The 15,856-nt window shown below is 38.0% G+C and overlaps 1 protein-coding gene across 1 annotated transcript in view; it reads left to right on the plus strand.

The window, feature by feature from the left end:
• Positions 1-797: 797 nt before the first annotated feature.
• Positions 798-15,856, plus strand: part of IFT57 (intraflagellar transport 57) — a 54,587-nt gene continuing 39,528 nt past the window's right edge. Inside the window, exons 1-5 of the mRNA XM_008524103.2 lie at positions 798-1,248; positions 3,754-3,916; positions 4,757-4,875; positions 7,657-7,747; positions 12,160-12,228. Coding sequence (XP_008522325.1) covers positions 1,037-1,248; positions 3,754-3,916; positions 4,757-4,875; positions 7,657-7,747; positions 12,160-12,228 — 654 coding nt within the window. The 5' untranslated portion in view covers positions 798-1,036. The remainder of the gene's footprint in view (positions 1,249-3,753; positions 3,917-4,756; positions 4,876-7,656; positions 7,748-12,159; positions 12,229-15,856) is intronic.

The raw sequence follows: 15,856 nt of genomic DNA on the forward strand, positions 1-15,856 counted from the left end.
CTGTTGGGAAAACTGCTTGATACACAAGCCCTTTTTGAGAACTGTAAAGCTGTGGTCAGTTCTGTCCCCTTTCTTGTATTTTCTAAATCAGTAGCTGCAGCGGACAGTAGAGCTATAAGGAAATTCCTTTCAAGATTATCTCTTCTATTATGTTGGTTTTAACAGGGAACCCCAAAACTACACGTAATGGACTTGAAACAGATGAAGCATCAGATGCGTTAAGCATCAGGATCTTGTTCCTGGGGTGGAACCAACCCTCCCCGACGCCTTCTTTTTGCTCCTCCGCCGCCTTTCTCCTCCCCCAGACCCTCCCAACCGACAACCCCTCTCCTGGCGCTGGAGTAACAGTGGGCACTCTAATACTTCAAGCCTTATAAAACACTGTTAAATCAAATACACTGTTCCCTAATGAGACAAAGATCATGTTTAAGAAAAAAAAGCCTCTCACTGGAAAGTTCCTGAGCTAAAGGGAAACCTACGATTTCCACTCTTTGCAACTGTGAGAACTTTGAATTTTGAGAGGAAAAATAAAGGAGGTATCAACGGGCTAGCAGAGCCTTCAATACTGCACGTCTCCCTCTCTCTCCTTCTAACCGCCACTCACTCGGACGCCCTAGGTGACCACTACGCCACACCCCCGCCCCACACCCGCAAAGGGTTGGCGGGTGACCCCGGCGGAAACTCTCACCGCCCCTGCTCCGCCTGTAAGTGGCAGCGGGAGGAGGCGCGGCCGACGTGGGGCGCGGGACGCCACGCCCCCACGGGGGGCGGAGCCGCCTCCTAGCCACCTCCTACCCAGAGGCAGGGGAAGGGGCGGGGCCCGAGGTGACGTCATGCAGGAAGCCCGCCCTGGTTGGAAGGAATTTAGAAGAGCCCCGGGCGGGAAGGAGGCGGAGTCTAGTTTCCCTGGTGACGGGTTGCCCGGCGGTCGCCTGGTAACCGGTCGCGGCGGTCCCGGCTGCTGGGGCGCGGGCGGCAGAGGCCGCCGAGGTCTGTGGGCCGGAGCCCACGCCAGGCCCTTTCTGCTTGTGCTGCGATGGCGGCCGCCGCGGCGGTGGTGACGCCTTCGGGTTTGGAGGATGGGGTGTCTCGGTCCCGGGGCGATGGGGCGGGGGAGGTGGTCGTGGAACGGGGGCCCGGCGCGGCCTACCACATGTTCGTGGTGATGGAGGACCTGGTGGAGAAGCTGAAGCTGCTCCGCTATGAGGAGGAGCTCCTCCGGAAGAACAACCTGAAGCCCCCGTCCAGGTGGGTGCCCTCGTCCCCCGGCGCCCGGGTGCGGGCCGGGCCCCGGGGAGATGCCCTCCTCCGGCCTTCTGGGGAGCGCCAACGGGTTAGCAAGCGCTCGCCTCCATCTTCCTAGGCAGGAAAGGGCGCTTCGCTCCAGACCTGGCGACGGAGCCCGCGGAGTTTAGACTTGGTGTTTTTGTAGGGAGTAAACAAGTTCTGGAACGGCAGAAAGGACCGGAAGAGAGGTTATCTACTCTTTAAAGCACACGCGCATCTCTGCAAAACACAAACTGTGTTTTTTCTGATTATAAAAGTAATAAAAGTACTTGTAGAAAACTCAGAAAAACACCAGAAAGTGTGTAGAAAAATACTAAAATCACCCATAATCTCATCCTCAGAGATGATGCCATTATCATTTAGATCTGTCTCTAGAGTTTGTTTTCCTCTGAGAGGACCTGTCGCTGGAGCTGGCAACCTGGGTACCTAGGACCTTGTCGAGCTCTGCACGTACAGTTAGCACACTTGTTGGCTCTTTGCTATGGTTTAAAAGACTTCTGCCTTTGCACTAACGGTACTCTCAGAAACTAAGTGGAAGAGACAAATGAAATGACAGCTACTGGAATTGTCGTTTTATCACAGAACCTAAAGTTCTGTCCTTGTTCTGGTGGGGAAAAGTCCATTGTATCCTGAAGGCAATGCCGTGAGTTGCTGAGGGTAACAGACAGCCAGAGCTTTCTCCTCCACTCAGTGTAGCGTAGTGATAGCCAGATAAATAAGCTTTATAGCTTTTCCTTCATGTTAATACTTACGTTTATTTTATTTTGTAAGAAGTAATTTAGATTAAGAATCTGTAGTACTTTCTCTTAATGGCTGTGGCTAGGCTCAAAGAATTTCCCATGGCGGTACTGATCTCATTCCTTGCTCTCTTCCAGTAACTTGAATTGTAAGATGTGTAGGCTTTCTGTAAACTGTCCGTATTGGTAAATCAGTCCATAGTAGGAGAAAAGTTAGAGGAAAAAGTAGTGTTGTTTGGTCCGTGATAGAAATTGTAGGATTGGGAGTTATTACTTAAATGAATTGATCGGGATAATACAGACAACCAACATTTTCTATGTTAATAAAACTACATTTTTTTCCCAAATGTATTTTTCAAACTAAAAGGAAAATGACCTTAGGGTTTTATTAATATCACCTCTGTATTATTTCCTGTTTCAGGAGTTCAGCAAGATGTTTGCCAGTGGTTCTCAAAGTTTAGTCACCAGACCAGCAGCATCAGCATCACTTGGGGCCTTAGAAACGCAGTTCCACAGATCCGTTCCCAGGCCTGCTGTATCAGAAATTCTAGGGCTGGGGCCTGGAAGTGTGCATTTTAACAAGCCTTCCAAGTGATTCTGATGCATCCTATGGTTTAAGAACTGCTGTCCTAGGTCTGCAGTATCTGTCAGTGTCCATTCCTCTGTCCAGGAGTTATCACCTGATAAGGAAAAGATGAGTTGTTAGTGTTGGGTGTTTTGAAAAGGTTGTAAGCATATACCTGGAAGGACTTCATGGCCTTTTTTCTCCCTAGCTTTCTGTTATCTTTCAGAACATTTACACTTATCCTGCCGGAAAAAGTTTGAGAAACGTGGAGTAGACTGCTGATTCTTATGAAGAATAGTTATAATAGCTATAAATACATTATAAACATAATAGTTATAGCTATACGTAAAAAAGCAGAATAAGATCTTTGATGAAACTGACTTGAGTGTTGTTGCTATCAGGTTTTATTCCTAACATGTTTAGGTATAAATCATGTTGATCCTCACAGGACTGTTTTTAGTAGGCTAGGTAATTTAGCAAAGGTCAACAAATGTTTGTTAGACTGGGGGTTTGAGACACAGGGCTCCTTAAGCCTGGCTGCACCTTAGAACCAACTGGGAAGCTTTTGAAACATACCCATTCTGGGGCTTCCCTCCCAGAAGTGCTGATTTAACCCACGAGGGAAGAAGCAATGTTTGACCCAGTAGCAATGGTTTTACAAGTTCTTCAGGTGATTCAAATGTGCAGCCAGTTGAGAAAACCTGTTTAACATGGCTGATAGGTTTGAGCCGATAACATACCAGTGACATTGTAAAAATGCATACTGAATAATCATTAAGGTCTTTTTTTAAACTCTGAGATTCTCTTAATTCCAAATTACCATTTTCAGGAGATACTCTCTTATTAATTATTCCTTGCAAATGGTTTTGGCAAAAGTTCTACAAGCTGTTTTTTAACATGCGCTGCATCCTGTGGGTGTAAAGTCTTTGATCTAATATTTTGTGTACAGTAGCAATTGCCCTAATCTAAAGTTGATTAAAAACTTTAATATGAGTATTGTGGATTACTAGAAACTTTAGAGTAAATTATCAACGCCTTTTGATTGTAAGACCATTAAAAAAAAAAGTCCTATGGTCATTTTGGACTTGGCTTCTTTAGTTACTGTAGACTTATCTGCAATCTTTCATATTTTGTATTCCTCCCTTCCCCCTTGTTTTGAAATAGACACTATTTTGCACTGCCTACCAACCCTGGTGAACAGTTCTACATGTTTTGCACTCTTGCTGCTTGGCTGATTAACAAAGCAGGGCGTCCCTTTGAGCAGCCTCAAGAATATGATGACCCTAATGCAACAATATCTAACATATTATCTGAGCTTCGATTATTTGTAAGTGTAAAGAACTCTCTTCTTTCTGCATGTTCTCAAGTTATGAATTTCAATATTGGTAATTCAGCAACGTAAATACTAACCTTTTAGATAATCCACTGTGAAAACTATATATATTAATTTATTATATATAATTAAATATATATACACGCATACATAGATATATAAAATTATACCTGGATTCAGTTCCGAGTAAAACTCTCTCACAATGGTTGATGTTATTATTGCCACTTATAAAAATGGTCAAGATACACTCTTTATAGCCCAGAGTAATAATATCTTCTTAATCTTGATGTGTCTCAGAAGTAAATTTATGCGTGCTTAGTTCTCCTTCTAAAAAGTGATAAAAAACTAGGAGGCTGAAACACTGTATTTTGAAAGGGAACTTTGATTTAACAGACCATGATAGTAGTTGTACTTTTCATTTTTGACTTTTCCTGGGGACAGGAGGGAAGAATTTTTGGCACACGTTATTAATTTTTGACAAGTGAGTCACTCTGTCCTTCATGTGGTTGTTTAATGATATGATACCAAGCTAGTCGTTACTGATTTTTCACCCTAACAAGATCAGTGACTTGTTCTGCTGTCATGAAGTTATTGCCTTTTAATTTGCTGCTTTGACCATAAAACATCTTTATTTTCCTTTGGTTTCTTATGTATCAATGGATTAAAAAAAGACTAAAGAGATGGATTTCTAAGAAGCAATGTAATTACAGTTATTTTATATCATATTTGAAAAATAGAGAAGTAATACGTTTATTCAGCAGTACTTTGCTTGAAATGTTTTGACATTTGGAACATAAATAATAAATAATATCCTATTTATCTTCTGTATTTCAGGGGAGAACTGCAGATTTTCCTCCTTCAAAATTAAAATCAGGTTATGGAGAGCATGTGTGCTATGTTCTTGACTGTTTAGCTGAAGAAGCGTTAAAATATATTGGTTTCACCTGGAAAAGGTAACGCTCAGCCACCCTAGTAATAGGACTTGTATGTGCATAGCTTTTTCCTCTGAGGGTTCGGAGCTATTTAACTGAACTGATAAGAAGTATTTTCTCTTGATTGTTCAAAACTGAAAATGCCACAGGTGATTAAAAAAGGTCAGCTTAGACAAAACTGAAATATCTCGTGTCTTCAAAACCATTTCTGAAGTAATGTGTTAGATATTATTGTGCCCCTTCCCAGTTCAAATATATAATTCTTGAAAGTTTAACTGTAACTATATATCTTTGTCAATTTAGGGAATTTAAAAAAAAAATCTCTTTGCATGTATTTATTTACGTACACAAGCATAATATATACGTGGAGGTAACTGATAGCTGCAGATTTAAGGAAAAAATGGGAATTAATGTAGTACTTTAAATAGGATTTTCTCCTTTGCTTATAGGGACTGGGGTGAGAATAATGCTGAAGAAGCCACCTGACGCTGTCTTGGACGTTGGTCATTGCTTCTGTCTCTGACCTGACAGTGCCTCATTTGTGCTTCTATTATCATATTTATCCCATGGTATTTAAATCATTTGTTTACAGGTCTGGCTTTTTTGCTAGAGATTATGAAATCTTCATATGTACTCTGTGGCAATTAGCATAGTTCTTGGTATATCATAGATGCTCAATAAATGTTGACTGCATGGATGAGGGAATAAAATATTCAGAAACTGTCAATTTATATACGTTATAATTAGAAAATACATAAATTTGGTCCTTTGACAATTGGAATTATTGGTAGGTCAGAGATTGTGGAAGGTATTATTCAGGTAAAATATAAGCATTGATTTTTAATTTAGAACTAACTTCTGTAGAAAGGGGTACATATTGTTTCCTGTTAATATTTTAATGTATATTTAATTACATTCTCTCAGGTAAATAATCTATTCCCTATTAATAAGTACTTTTAAAAATCCACTTGGCTTAGGTTGAACTGTATGAAATTACTAATATTCATCTGTTTTTGAACTAAAAAAAGGCAATTTCATTGCTTCAACCCAAACAATACTAATACTTCTTTACTAGATTCTAAGAAAAGATAAGTTATGAGATGTGCTGCTCCATTGGACAGTTTTTAAAATTACTAAATCTGTTGCCCAGTGTATTCTAAATTCACCTATTAGTAGCTAATAGAAGCTATTAGTATTTCAACCATTGTTCGATTTTGTACTTCCTTTGCTTCTGGGCCTGTCTTATTCTTGGCCATGTATTGTGAGGTGGATAATTTATAAGGACTGTGTATACATGGGGAAGAACAAGGGGAAAGCATTGAAAAGTAATAGGCCTTAGAGCATATGTCAGCTATGTCATTTATAAATGGCGTAGACATTACCTCTTTACAGACGATTATTTTATATACCTAAATATACCAAAACAATCCTAGAGCATTTTTGAGAGATAATCTAATTCTAATTAATGAAAATTAGGAAATTTATTCTTTAAGAAGATTGATTTGGTTCACAGTACTTTCCTTCCTTAATATTAAATGTTGATTTTTGTATTTTGTTAACTTGTCAGAGGTATTGGTTTTTAAAATAAGTTTCCAGAAATAAATCCAAAAACTTTTAAGTTTTTTTTAATATGGGAAATACATGTCATTAATCTTGATGGAGAAATGGTTGTTCAATACTAAGTGTTGGGACTACTAATTAGATTTTGGAAATGAGAATAAAGCTAGAGCCCTTCTTATTACCTATATCAAAATTAACTTCAGATTGATCGAAGAAGTACATGTGCAAAATGAAACTAGAGCCGTACTAAAAGACCAAAGGGATGTGGGATGTGTGGTGTGAGAGAAAGCCTTATATACGTGATGTTAAAGCTAGGATCCGTGCAAAACAGTTGCCAAGTCTGTGTAAGAAGAATTGTAACAGTCCTGAATAGCCAAGATTATAGGTAATAAACTAGGCAAAATATTTTTAACACAGATTAGGCAAAGCATTAACTTTCTTAATATAGAAAAAGTCAAAGGACAAAGGGCATAGATAGGCTTTTCACTGAAAATGAAACACAAATAACTAATTAAAACATGAAAAGGTATTCAACCACTCTCATGAGAAAGAAATGCAATTAAAACAAGAATGAGATTTTTTCACTTAGATGATTGGCAAATTTTAAAGTTTTTATACCATATTGGTGAATGTATGGAAATGGGGTCACTATTGTTGGGAGTGTAAATTAGGCTAACATTTTGGAAGCTGGTTTTGGCAATATCTAGCAAAATAATAAAATATACAAAGTTGTTGAACCAGCCATTCTGCTTGCATAAATTTATTCTAAATGATATACATAATGATAAATGTATAGAGATGATCTTTGCAATATTGTCTAGTGAAAAAACTAGAAACAACCTCAAAGTTCAACAATAAGTTGCTAGTTTAATTATGGTACCATTGTTCAGTGGAATACAGTGCAGGTATGTAAAGCAAAAGAAAGATGTATATGTACTTAAATGTGGTATTAATATCTACTAATGTAAGCGAAGAAAGTATGTTGGATAACAATATGCATGGTATCACCCCATTTGTGTAAACTTATTTTTTAAATTTAGAGATAAACGTTTTTGCTTCTTTACGTGGAAGATTTCAGGAAGAATACGTGAAACATTTAACAATGGTTTTGAAAGGAGGAGGTGAAAAGGACAAGATCTGATGTAGAAGGGGTCCTTAATTTTCACATTATAGCTTTCTGGCCTGCTAAAATGCTTTGTTTTGTTTTCAACGCTTATCTCATATTAAGCCTTATTATTTTAGACCAACATACCCAATGGAAGAATTAGAAGAAGAAACTGTTCCAGAAGATGATGCAGAATTAACGTTAAATAAAGTGGATGAAGAATTTGTGGTATGTGTGTTGCTGAACTTTTTGTTCGTTTTCACCTGTTGATGTCTTTCCCTTCTCTTAATTCCCCCAGACTTCCATTTTCTGGGATACATTTTATTGTTTCTAGAGAAGAAAAGCTTTTAAATAGAGTACAAAGCATCAGTTGTTTAAATCTTTGGTTATGTTAATGCTCGTGTTCTCCAATAATTGAGGTCGGAATTTTAGCAGAGGTTCTTAAACTGTAGACAGGAAGTAGTAGACCACTAGTTATATGAGTAAACATTTTATTAAGAACCATTCATGATCTTAAATAGGCCATAAATAATAAAGAATTTAGAAAAGAACATTAAAATTTAGGGATTAGTACATTCTACTTCATAAGAACACCATTTATTTCTCAGAAACTTCTTCATGCTTCTAAAATTAGGATGAGTACTTCCCTGCAGGAACTTTAAAAAATACTTATAAATATCAACATTATTTAAATTGTTTGGCAGCATCTGAACCTTTGCCCATTCTTAACATCCTATCCATAGTGTGAAGCTAAACAATCAAGTCTCTACAAGGGATTCGACTAGTGAAATGCTAGAGACAAACAGCTCTTTCTCAGGACCAGAGGTGGATTGACCCTCGTGTTTTAGGAAGTATACATATGATCTGAAATTGAAGTGTTGGCAAAAAAAACTTCATAGTGTATTTTATTGTCATAAACCAATTAAATTTTTTAGGTGATTTTTGAAATCAATAGGTAATAAATATATTCTATATTTCAGCTTAAGGTAATTTATTAAACTACTCTATGCTACAAAGATATTCATCATTGCATTGTTTTATAACGAAGGCTGAAAATAACCATTAAATAAATTAGCCTGTATCCCAATAGTAGAATATTATGTAGCCATTAAAAATTGTTTACAAAGAAATGTTAGTGAGAGAGGGATGATAAGTTATACTAAAGCATAAACTCAACTATGTAAAATATGGAGAAAAGAAAAATAATATCAATATGTTAACATTAGTAATATATGGATAGAAGGATTATGGGTGATTTTTCTTTTCTATGCTGCTTTGTATCTTCAAAGTTTTTAGCATGTATTTTATTAGCAGTATAAATATCTTAAAGCATGTATATAAAAAAAGATGACTCTGCTATCTACAGAAGGAAAAAGACCACTGTAAAACTAATTAGTTTAAAAGTTTTATTTTTAATGTGATAAATTTTAAAAGTTAAGGTAGAAATATATTCATTCATTCTGAAAATGTTTACTGAGCACCTATTATGTGGCAAGACCCTGGTAGTAGTGCATGTATGAAAGCTGAGGCGGAAGGAGCTTACTATGATCAAGGAACTGAGAGGAAACCATTGTGGCCAGATCTCCTGAGTGACGGGGCAGGAGGCTTAAGATTAGCTGGGAAGATAGGCCAGGTCCAGATCATTTTGGGCATTTTAAAGAGTTTAGACTTTATTCTTGGTGTAATAGATGTTTCTATTCAGGTTCAGAAAAATTTAAGTTCTCACATATTCCTGATTGTTCACCTCATTTATTCCACTCAAGTATTTTCCTCATCTTTTCTTAGTAACTGTTTATTAGTTACTAATTTATCAATCTATACCTGGTCCCAGTGCATCAACATTTAGCTTCAAAGACATATAACTCAAAACTGCCAGTCAGGAGAAAAAAGTACAAAAACCTGCTAATCAGAGGTCTGGCCCTGTGGCCGAGTGGTCAAGTTCGTGCGCCCTACTTTGATGGCCCAGGGTTTCGTGGGTTTGGATCCTGGGCACGGACATGGCACTGCTCATCAGGCCATGCTGAGGTGGCATCCCATATAGCACCAGCAGAGGCACTCACAACTAGAATATACAACTATGTACTGGGGGGCTTTGGGGAGAAGAAAAGAAAAGAAGATTGGCAACAGATGTTAGCTCAGGTGCCAATCTTAAAAAAAAAAAACGTGAAAAAAAACTCCTAGTAATTAGAAAGAAAACTCTATGAGGGCAGAAACAACTTTTGCCCCTTTTTTGGGTATCTCCAGTTTATTGTGCAGTGCCTGGTGCATAGTAGGTGTTATTAAATATTTGACCACAAAATCATCTGTCATCACATTGCTATGTAACTTTTAGAAATTACAGCTGATTTTTTTTCTGAGAACCCTTTAAAGTTCAAAGTGGCATTATTAGGTGTATAAATTAGAGAAACAAACTAGAAAGCAGCCTCTTTGCACATTTCTTCCCAACTGTGAGGTCGAGGCCTTCTCCTGTCATAAGACCAAACCAAAGGCTTTCCTCGAAGGGTTGCCTCTGAGTGCATTAGTTCCCTTGTGTCATGTCTCTTGAATTGTTTTCTTTCCCTCTTTGTTATCGTCGTCATGCTATTCTAAGGAGTCCTCTCTTCCTTCTCCCATTCCTCTTGCTATGGAGAACTGAATCAGTGCCCAAAAGCCTTTGAATGGTGGGGTATTACTTCACTTTGTTGCCAGAGTTTGTGGGGTGCCTCAAGGATGGTGCACATCACTTCTGACAGAGTCAAGTTCTGCTATAATCATCTAGAAGCTAGAAAGCTTTGGTTTTAAACTAGCCAAATCAAGATAGGACACTTTGATAACTGTAAAAAAAGGGAAAAAAAAGTCTTGGTCACAACACAGGTATTCTCACCTGCTGTGTATAATCACATCCTTAGTAATTGGCCATAAAAGAAGAAGGTGCATATTAGGCAAAGAAATGGTAGGAAGTTGTTGAATGTCTTCCAGATTACTGAGATGAGAATCCTCTTAGTTTATTTTAAAACTATTTTTTCTAAGTCTGTTTATATTCGAATTCCTTTTGAATGCTCTCTTAATAATATTTAGTAAGTTAAAACCCTTTTTCTGGTATCTACTATTAAAGCCGTTTACCTGTTAGTGTTCAGTTCAGTACAGTCCCACATTTATTGATCGCCTGTGTAAACAGTGCTGATTAGCTTATTGTAAAGGCATTATAGACTTGTCTCTCCTCCCAGGGGCGTTGTCATTGGCATTTCAGTCATTTACTCAGGTTGTTAAGTAGACCATTGTCAGTGCAAACACAGAATAGACTGAACTGCTTTGCATGGGTGTGCATCAGTATATATGCTTCAGATTTAAGATGTAAACAAATCAGTTTGTCTACACCGCTATATGCCACTGGCCCCCCCCAAACAAAATCAATAAATGCCACTTGAATGTGTAGAATCTACATTTATATTGGTTCATATTTTACTAAAATCTTTCCTGTTGCCCAAAGATTAGCATAGTTCTCGTATCTTACCTTAGTGGCCCCACCCCCAGAGTTCCTGAGTAGATCTGGGAAGGAGCCTTAGTATTTGTATTCTAAAAAGCTCTTGGGTGATGCTGATGCTGCTGGTCTCAGAACCACATATTGAGAACCACTGTCTTACACACTTGTAAATTCTTGAAAATAAGGATTGTCTTTGAAATCTACCATTGCAGTTTTTTTACAACTCTACACGTGGAAGTGTCTACCAGACGACACTCAGCTGGTTTTTTTCCCTTTACAAGACCTGAGGACCAAGCTCCATTGGCTTTATTGCTATGCCCTTAAGCTTAGGATATAGGTAAATTTGTTTCACGTACTATGTCACTTGTCACCACAAAGATTTGAAGAGAAAGGGGAGCTCATGTTTGTTTTGTCCTACATGCTCATAGAACCTGCTCAGAATCTGTGCTTACTGTATATGAGGGGAGGGATTGCCTCTCAAAGGGTTACTTCTAACTCCATCCCCAACACTTCGTCAGACCAGCTTAGAATCTACCTGAACTATGCTTTTAGATAGTTAATATCTAAGATACAAGGTTAATATCTTAAACATATATATTTCATACCTTGAAATAGACTTAATATTTTAATATCTTTAAATAGATTTAGGGGCCAAGAAGTACTGGTGACTTATTAACTTATTAACCTTGAATGTGTAAGACATGAGATGTCAAAAATATGCATTAATGTGATTGGTCCCTGGAGCAGGTGAGAATATTCTGTGTCTGTCAACCTCTCATTTTTGTCTATTTTAGTCATATTTCTCAAAATTTCCATTAACTCCTTCACTGTCTCTTTCAGATATGCCACTTGGGACTGTTTAATGTTCTGTTCCTATGTTTATTTATCCCTAGTTCTACAGCATGGCGCTCTTCTGTCTTCTTTCTTTTCTTCTTTCTTCAGTGCCTATGAAAAAGGACGTATTTTAAATGGTACCATCAAAACCTCAAAAAAAGCAGATGAGCTGCTAATAATATTATGCCCTACTTCATGCAGGATATTAGGCTGTTAAATACCCTTTCCTGCATTAGTCTTTATATCGAGCTTAGTATATTATGTATGTGAAAGCTGGAAATACATTTTTTAAATGATAACTTTTTATGATTATTAACTTTTAAAACTTTCTTATTTTCCTAAGGAAGAGGAGACAGACAATGAAGAAAACTTTATTGATCTCAATGTTTTGAAGGCCCAGACCTATCGCTTGGTAAGTTATGTGAGATACACACAGGACCAACAAGCAGTCAGTACATGTGTTCTGATGTTGGAGATTAAAACAAGTAGAAACCATTGTTGGCCATTGTTTTATGTGTCATTTGAAAAGTAGCTCTCAAAATTTTTTTCTATATATAAAATGTTATAATTATAGCAAATATAGCAATACAGAGGGGCAAGTGGGAAGCCTCCTGTCTGTACCATGGAAAATCAACACAGTAAATTCAGAATAATTTATTTGCCTTATGTCAGTTTTTATTATGAAAAGACATATATTATTGGGTTCATATCATGAAGAATTCCTTGGCTACCCCACCCCAAGATGATCTCTTCATTTATCATTTACTGCCTTAGTATTGTTAGTCAGTATTAGTTATTATTAATGATTTCTGCACAAGTTGAAATGTAATATAACATGATATAATGTTGCTGCTAACTTGCCTGAGTGTATGAGTTGACCTGAATACTTTTAATACTTACTAGGCATGTGACCTTGGCCAGGTTTCCAAACTTCTTGTGCCTTATCTTCCTCATCTGAAGAGTGAGGGTAAAAATACTCCCTTTTTCGTAGGATTTTTAAAGCTTAAAAGAGTCACCAGAATACTACTCAGCCATAAAAAAAGACAAAATCATCCCATTTTTAACAACATGGATGGACCTAGAGGGAATTATGCTAAGCGAAATAAACCAGACTGAGAAAGACAAACACCAGATGATTTCACTCATACATGGAATATAAACAAACACATGGACAAAGAAAACAGTTCAGTGGTTACCAGGGGAAGGGGGGTGGGGAGAGGACACAGAGGGTGAAGGGGAGCACTTATGTGGTGACAGTCAAGAAATCATGTACAACTGAAATCTCACAATGATGTAAGCTATTATGAACTCAATAGAAAAAAAAAGATATGCAAAAATAGCGAGGAAAATTTTAGGCATGGTTAATAAAGAAGGAGGTTTCCCAACCAGGGAAAAATAAAGATTATTATGTGTAAAGCATTGATAACAATGTCTGGCACATAGAAAGTGCTCAGTAACTGTTGGCAAACACCAAAAGCACGTTCCCCCCTCATACTTCCCCTCCAATCTGATTTGTACAAGCTCCTTGATAACAGGGATAACTATCATTTCTTATAGTCTCCAGAGTGTAACCAGAAGATACTGAATAAATACTTCTTAAATTAATGAATGTATTTTTTATTCCTCAGTTGAAATTATATCAGAATAATGTTAGCATTTAAATCCAAACAAATAAACTGCATTGTAACAATACGTTTGCAGATCACTTTGTAGTTTTCAAAGTACTTTAAGACGCATCCTTTACTGACCTCCTGAGGTATTTGGGTAGACATCGTAATCTCCATTTTACAGATACAAGAACTGAATTTTATAACCTTAGGCCAAGTTAATCTTTTAAAAAGCTAATAAATTAAGAGTAGTTGAATTTGAACTCAGTTTCTCCCAAGTCTATTGCTTTTTTCCCTTTATCTTATTACAGTTGTTCAACAGGACAGGTATGGTTTGATTCCTGCCTTAAGCAAGAACACTGTGTGATTGGTGTTCCTGTATGTGTTGAAGATGATGATGACAAAGTTCTCCTAAAGTATGAGGAAAAAAACAGAAGTGAAGATGCATACACAGTTATTCTCAGAAAGAAACTGTCATTAGTGTTATTCATTCTTACATTGATGGTGTAAATAGAGGCCTGTACAGGCCGCCTGGGATTCCCTCTGGACAAAGTAGTTTGAGTATTGGGAGGGAGGAAAGTAATTTCATCTGCATCTGCTGGTACTCTAAGTCCCTGTTGGTCCTGATTTCAGTTTTTCATCTCAATTAAGCTAAATAAGGAAGAGTTTACTCCCAACTGTGCCTTTTTAATTATCTAGGTGTTAGATCTTTTGGACAAGGATTATATAACATATACCCTTTTGAACTAAGACTCTGTATGGTTGCATTTTCAAAGAGGAAGTCTGAACACCAGGTGTTTGTGGATGGTCAGCCATGGAGTACTAAAGAAGCAGAAACCCCTTTCATATTTTAAAAAATCTGGCAAGTTTATGATGTTGCCCACCAAAGCCATCTGCCTGAGACAGCTGGATCTGACTATAGCTTATGATGTCTCAGACTGCTCTTTCCCCAGACAGAATTGCTGTATAGGTTAGTAACAGAGATTTAAGATTTTGTGTATCATGCAGCAGGTGGACTCACAAAGCAGAAGAAATGTTATTTTAGTAAAGTTGAATGTGATGAATTCTTCACTGGAACAAGAATGACATATACTATCTAGGAAATGGATGTACTAAATGTACATGTGACTGCGCCAACCCGGCAATGTATGGGTTACTGCACTGCCTCTCTACCTGTGAGTTAGAAACAATAGATGCTTCTGCAGTCATTCTCTGTCCTCTCACCCTGCTTTATTTTTATTCACACCATGGCGTTGTATTAATTTCTGATTTGTTTAATGTCTGTCTCAACCACTAGAATGCAAACTCCTCTAGAGCAGGAGCTTTTTTCACTTGTGCCTTGTGTGTAGAAGGTGCTTGACAGTGAATAGTATCCAATGAATATATGCATGAAAGAATGCTATTTTATAGTTTTATAGGCAAGGCATAGTTTAATCTTCATAGAGAAAAGAACTTCTCAACAATAATTGATTCCTCTTCTATGTACCATGTAGGATAATGCAGGGGGAAATCTACTTATATTCCTTTCTTTCATTAAATAAAGTGAAGTCTAGACTCTGGAAATCATGCTCATGATAGTTCAAGAAGTTGGGTATACACAAGCATTTTCCTGAGATTTGTGGTAAATAGAGCAAGAGAAAATGCAAATGAAAAAGACGTGTGTTGCAGATTTGTGTTCTCTGGAAGTGGACACTGAGACAGAGTTTGGGATACAAGTTGTTTATTAGATGTAGACACCTGGGAAAGGAAGGAGGAGCGAAGGATTGGGCCGAGGGAGGAGTCTGCCTGTGATGGGGGCCTGACAAAGCCTTGGCCAACCTGGTGCGGAGCTCTTCAGCAGAGTGTGGCCTGCTTGGCTCAGTTCCTGGGGAGGCCATACCGCCAGGTGTAGTGAGGTGGTTCTCTGCGGGTGAGGCAGAGCCTGAGGGAGGCGACAGCAGGAGGCTGTCTGCTGGCCACAAGCGCTACAGCTGAGCACCAAGTTCTTCCTTGAAAGGGGACCTGGTGGCCCATCCACTCACTACTTCCTGTGGTATCTTTGAAGCCTGTCACTGCTAATTCAAAGAATTTGTAAGGAGACGCTGTGTGCCTCTTGACTAAACTTGGAAGTGTCTGCTTAATTGGATCATGACACAGTGGTAGTGTTTCACGAACATTGAAAATGGTGTTCTAAGAAAACAGTTCCTCCTATAGATGATGAGAGCTTACAGTGATAATATTGGTTTGTTTTGGAAGCAGCTGATTTTCAGAACAGTTATTTACTTTGAAGTTTAAGGATATATTTAAAGGCATTCTTGTTGTGTGATCCTCCCCTCTAATTCTATTACCTGAATTATGGTTTTGCCAAATATAGTACTTTTCAAGAAAACTGTAATCAGTGAGGGATTGCTTTATCTTCCAAAGTTTCATTTGTAGGTTAGTTATTTGAATTTT

The sequence above is a fragment of the Equus przewalskii genome, chromosome 18 (genome assembly GCF_037783145.1).
Source record: "Equus przewalskii isolate Varuska chromosome 18, EquPr2, whole genome shotgun sequence".
NCBI lineage: Eukaryota > Metazoa > Chordata > Mammalia > Perissodactyla > Equidae > Equus > Equus przewalskii.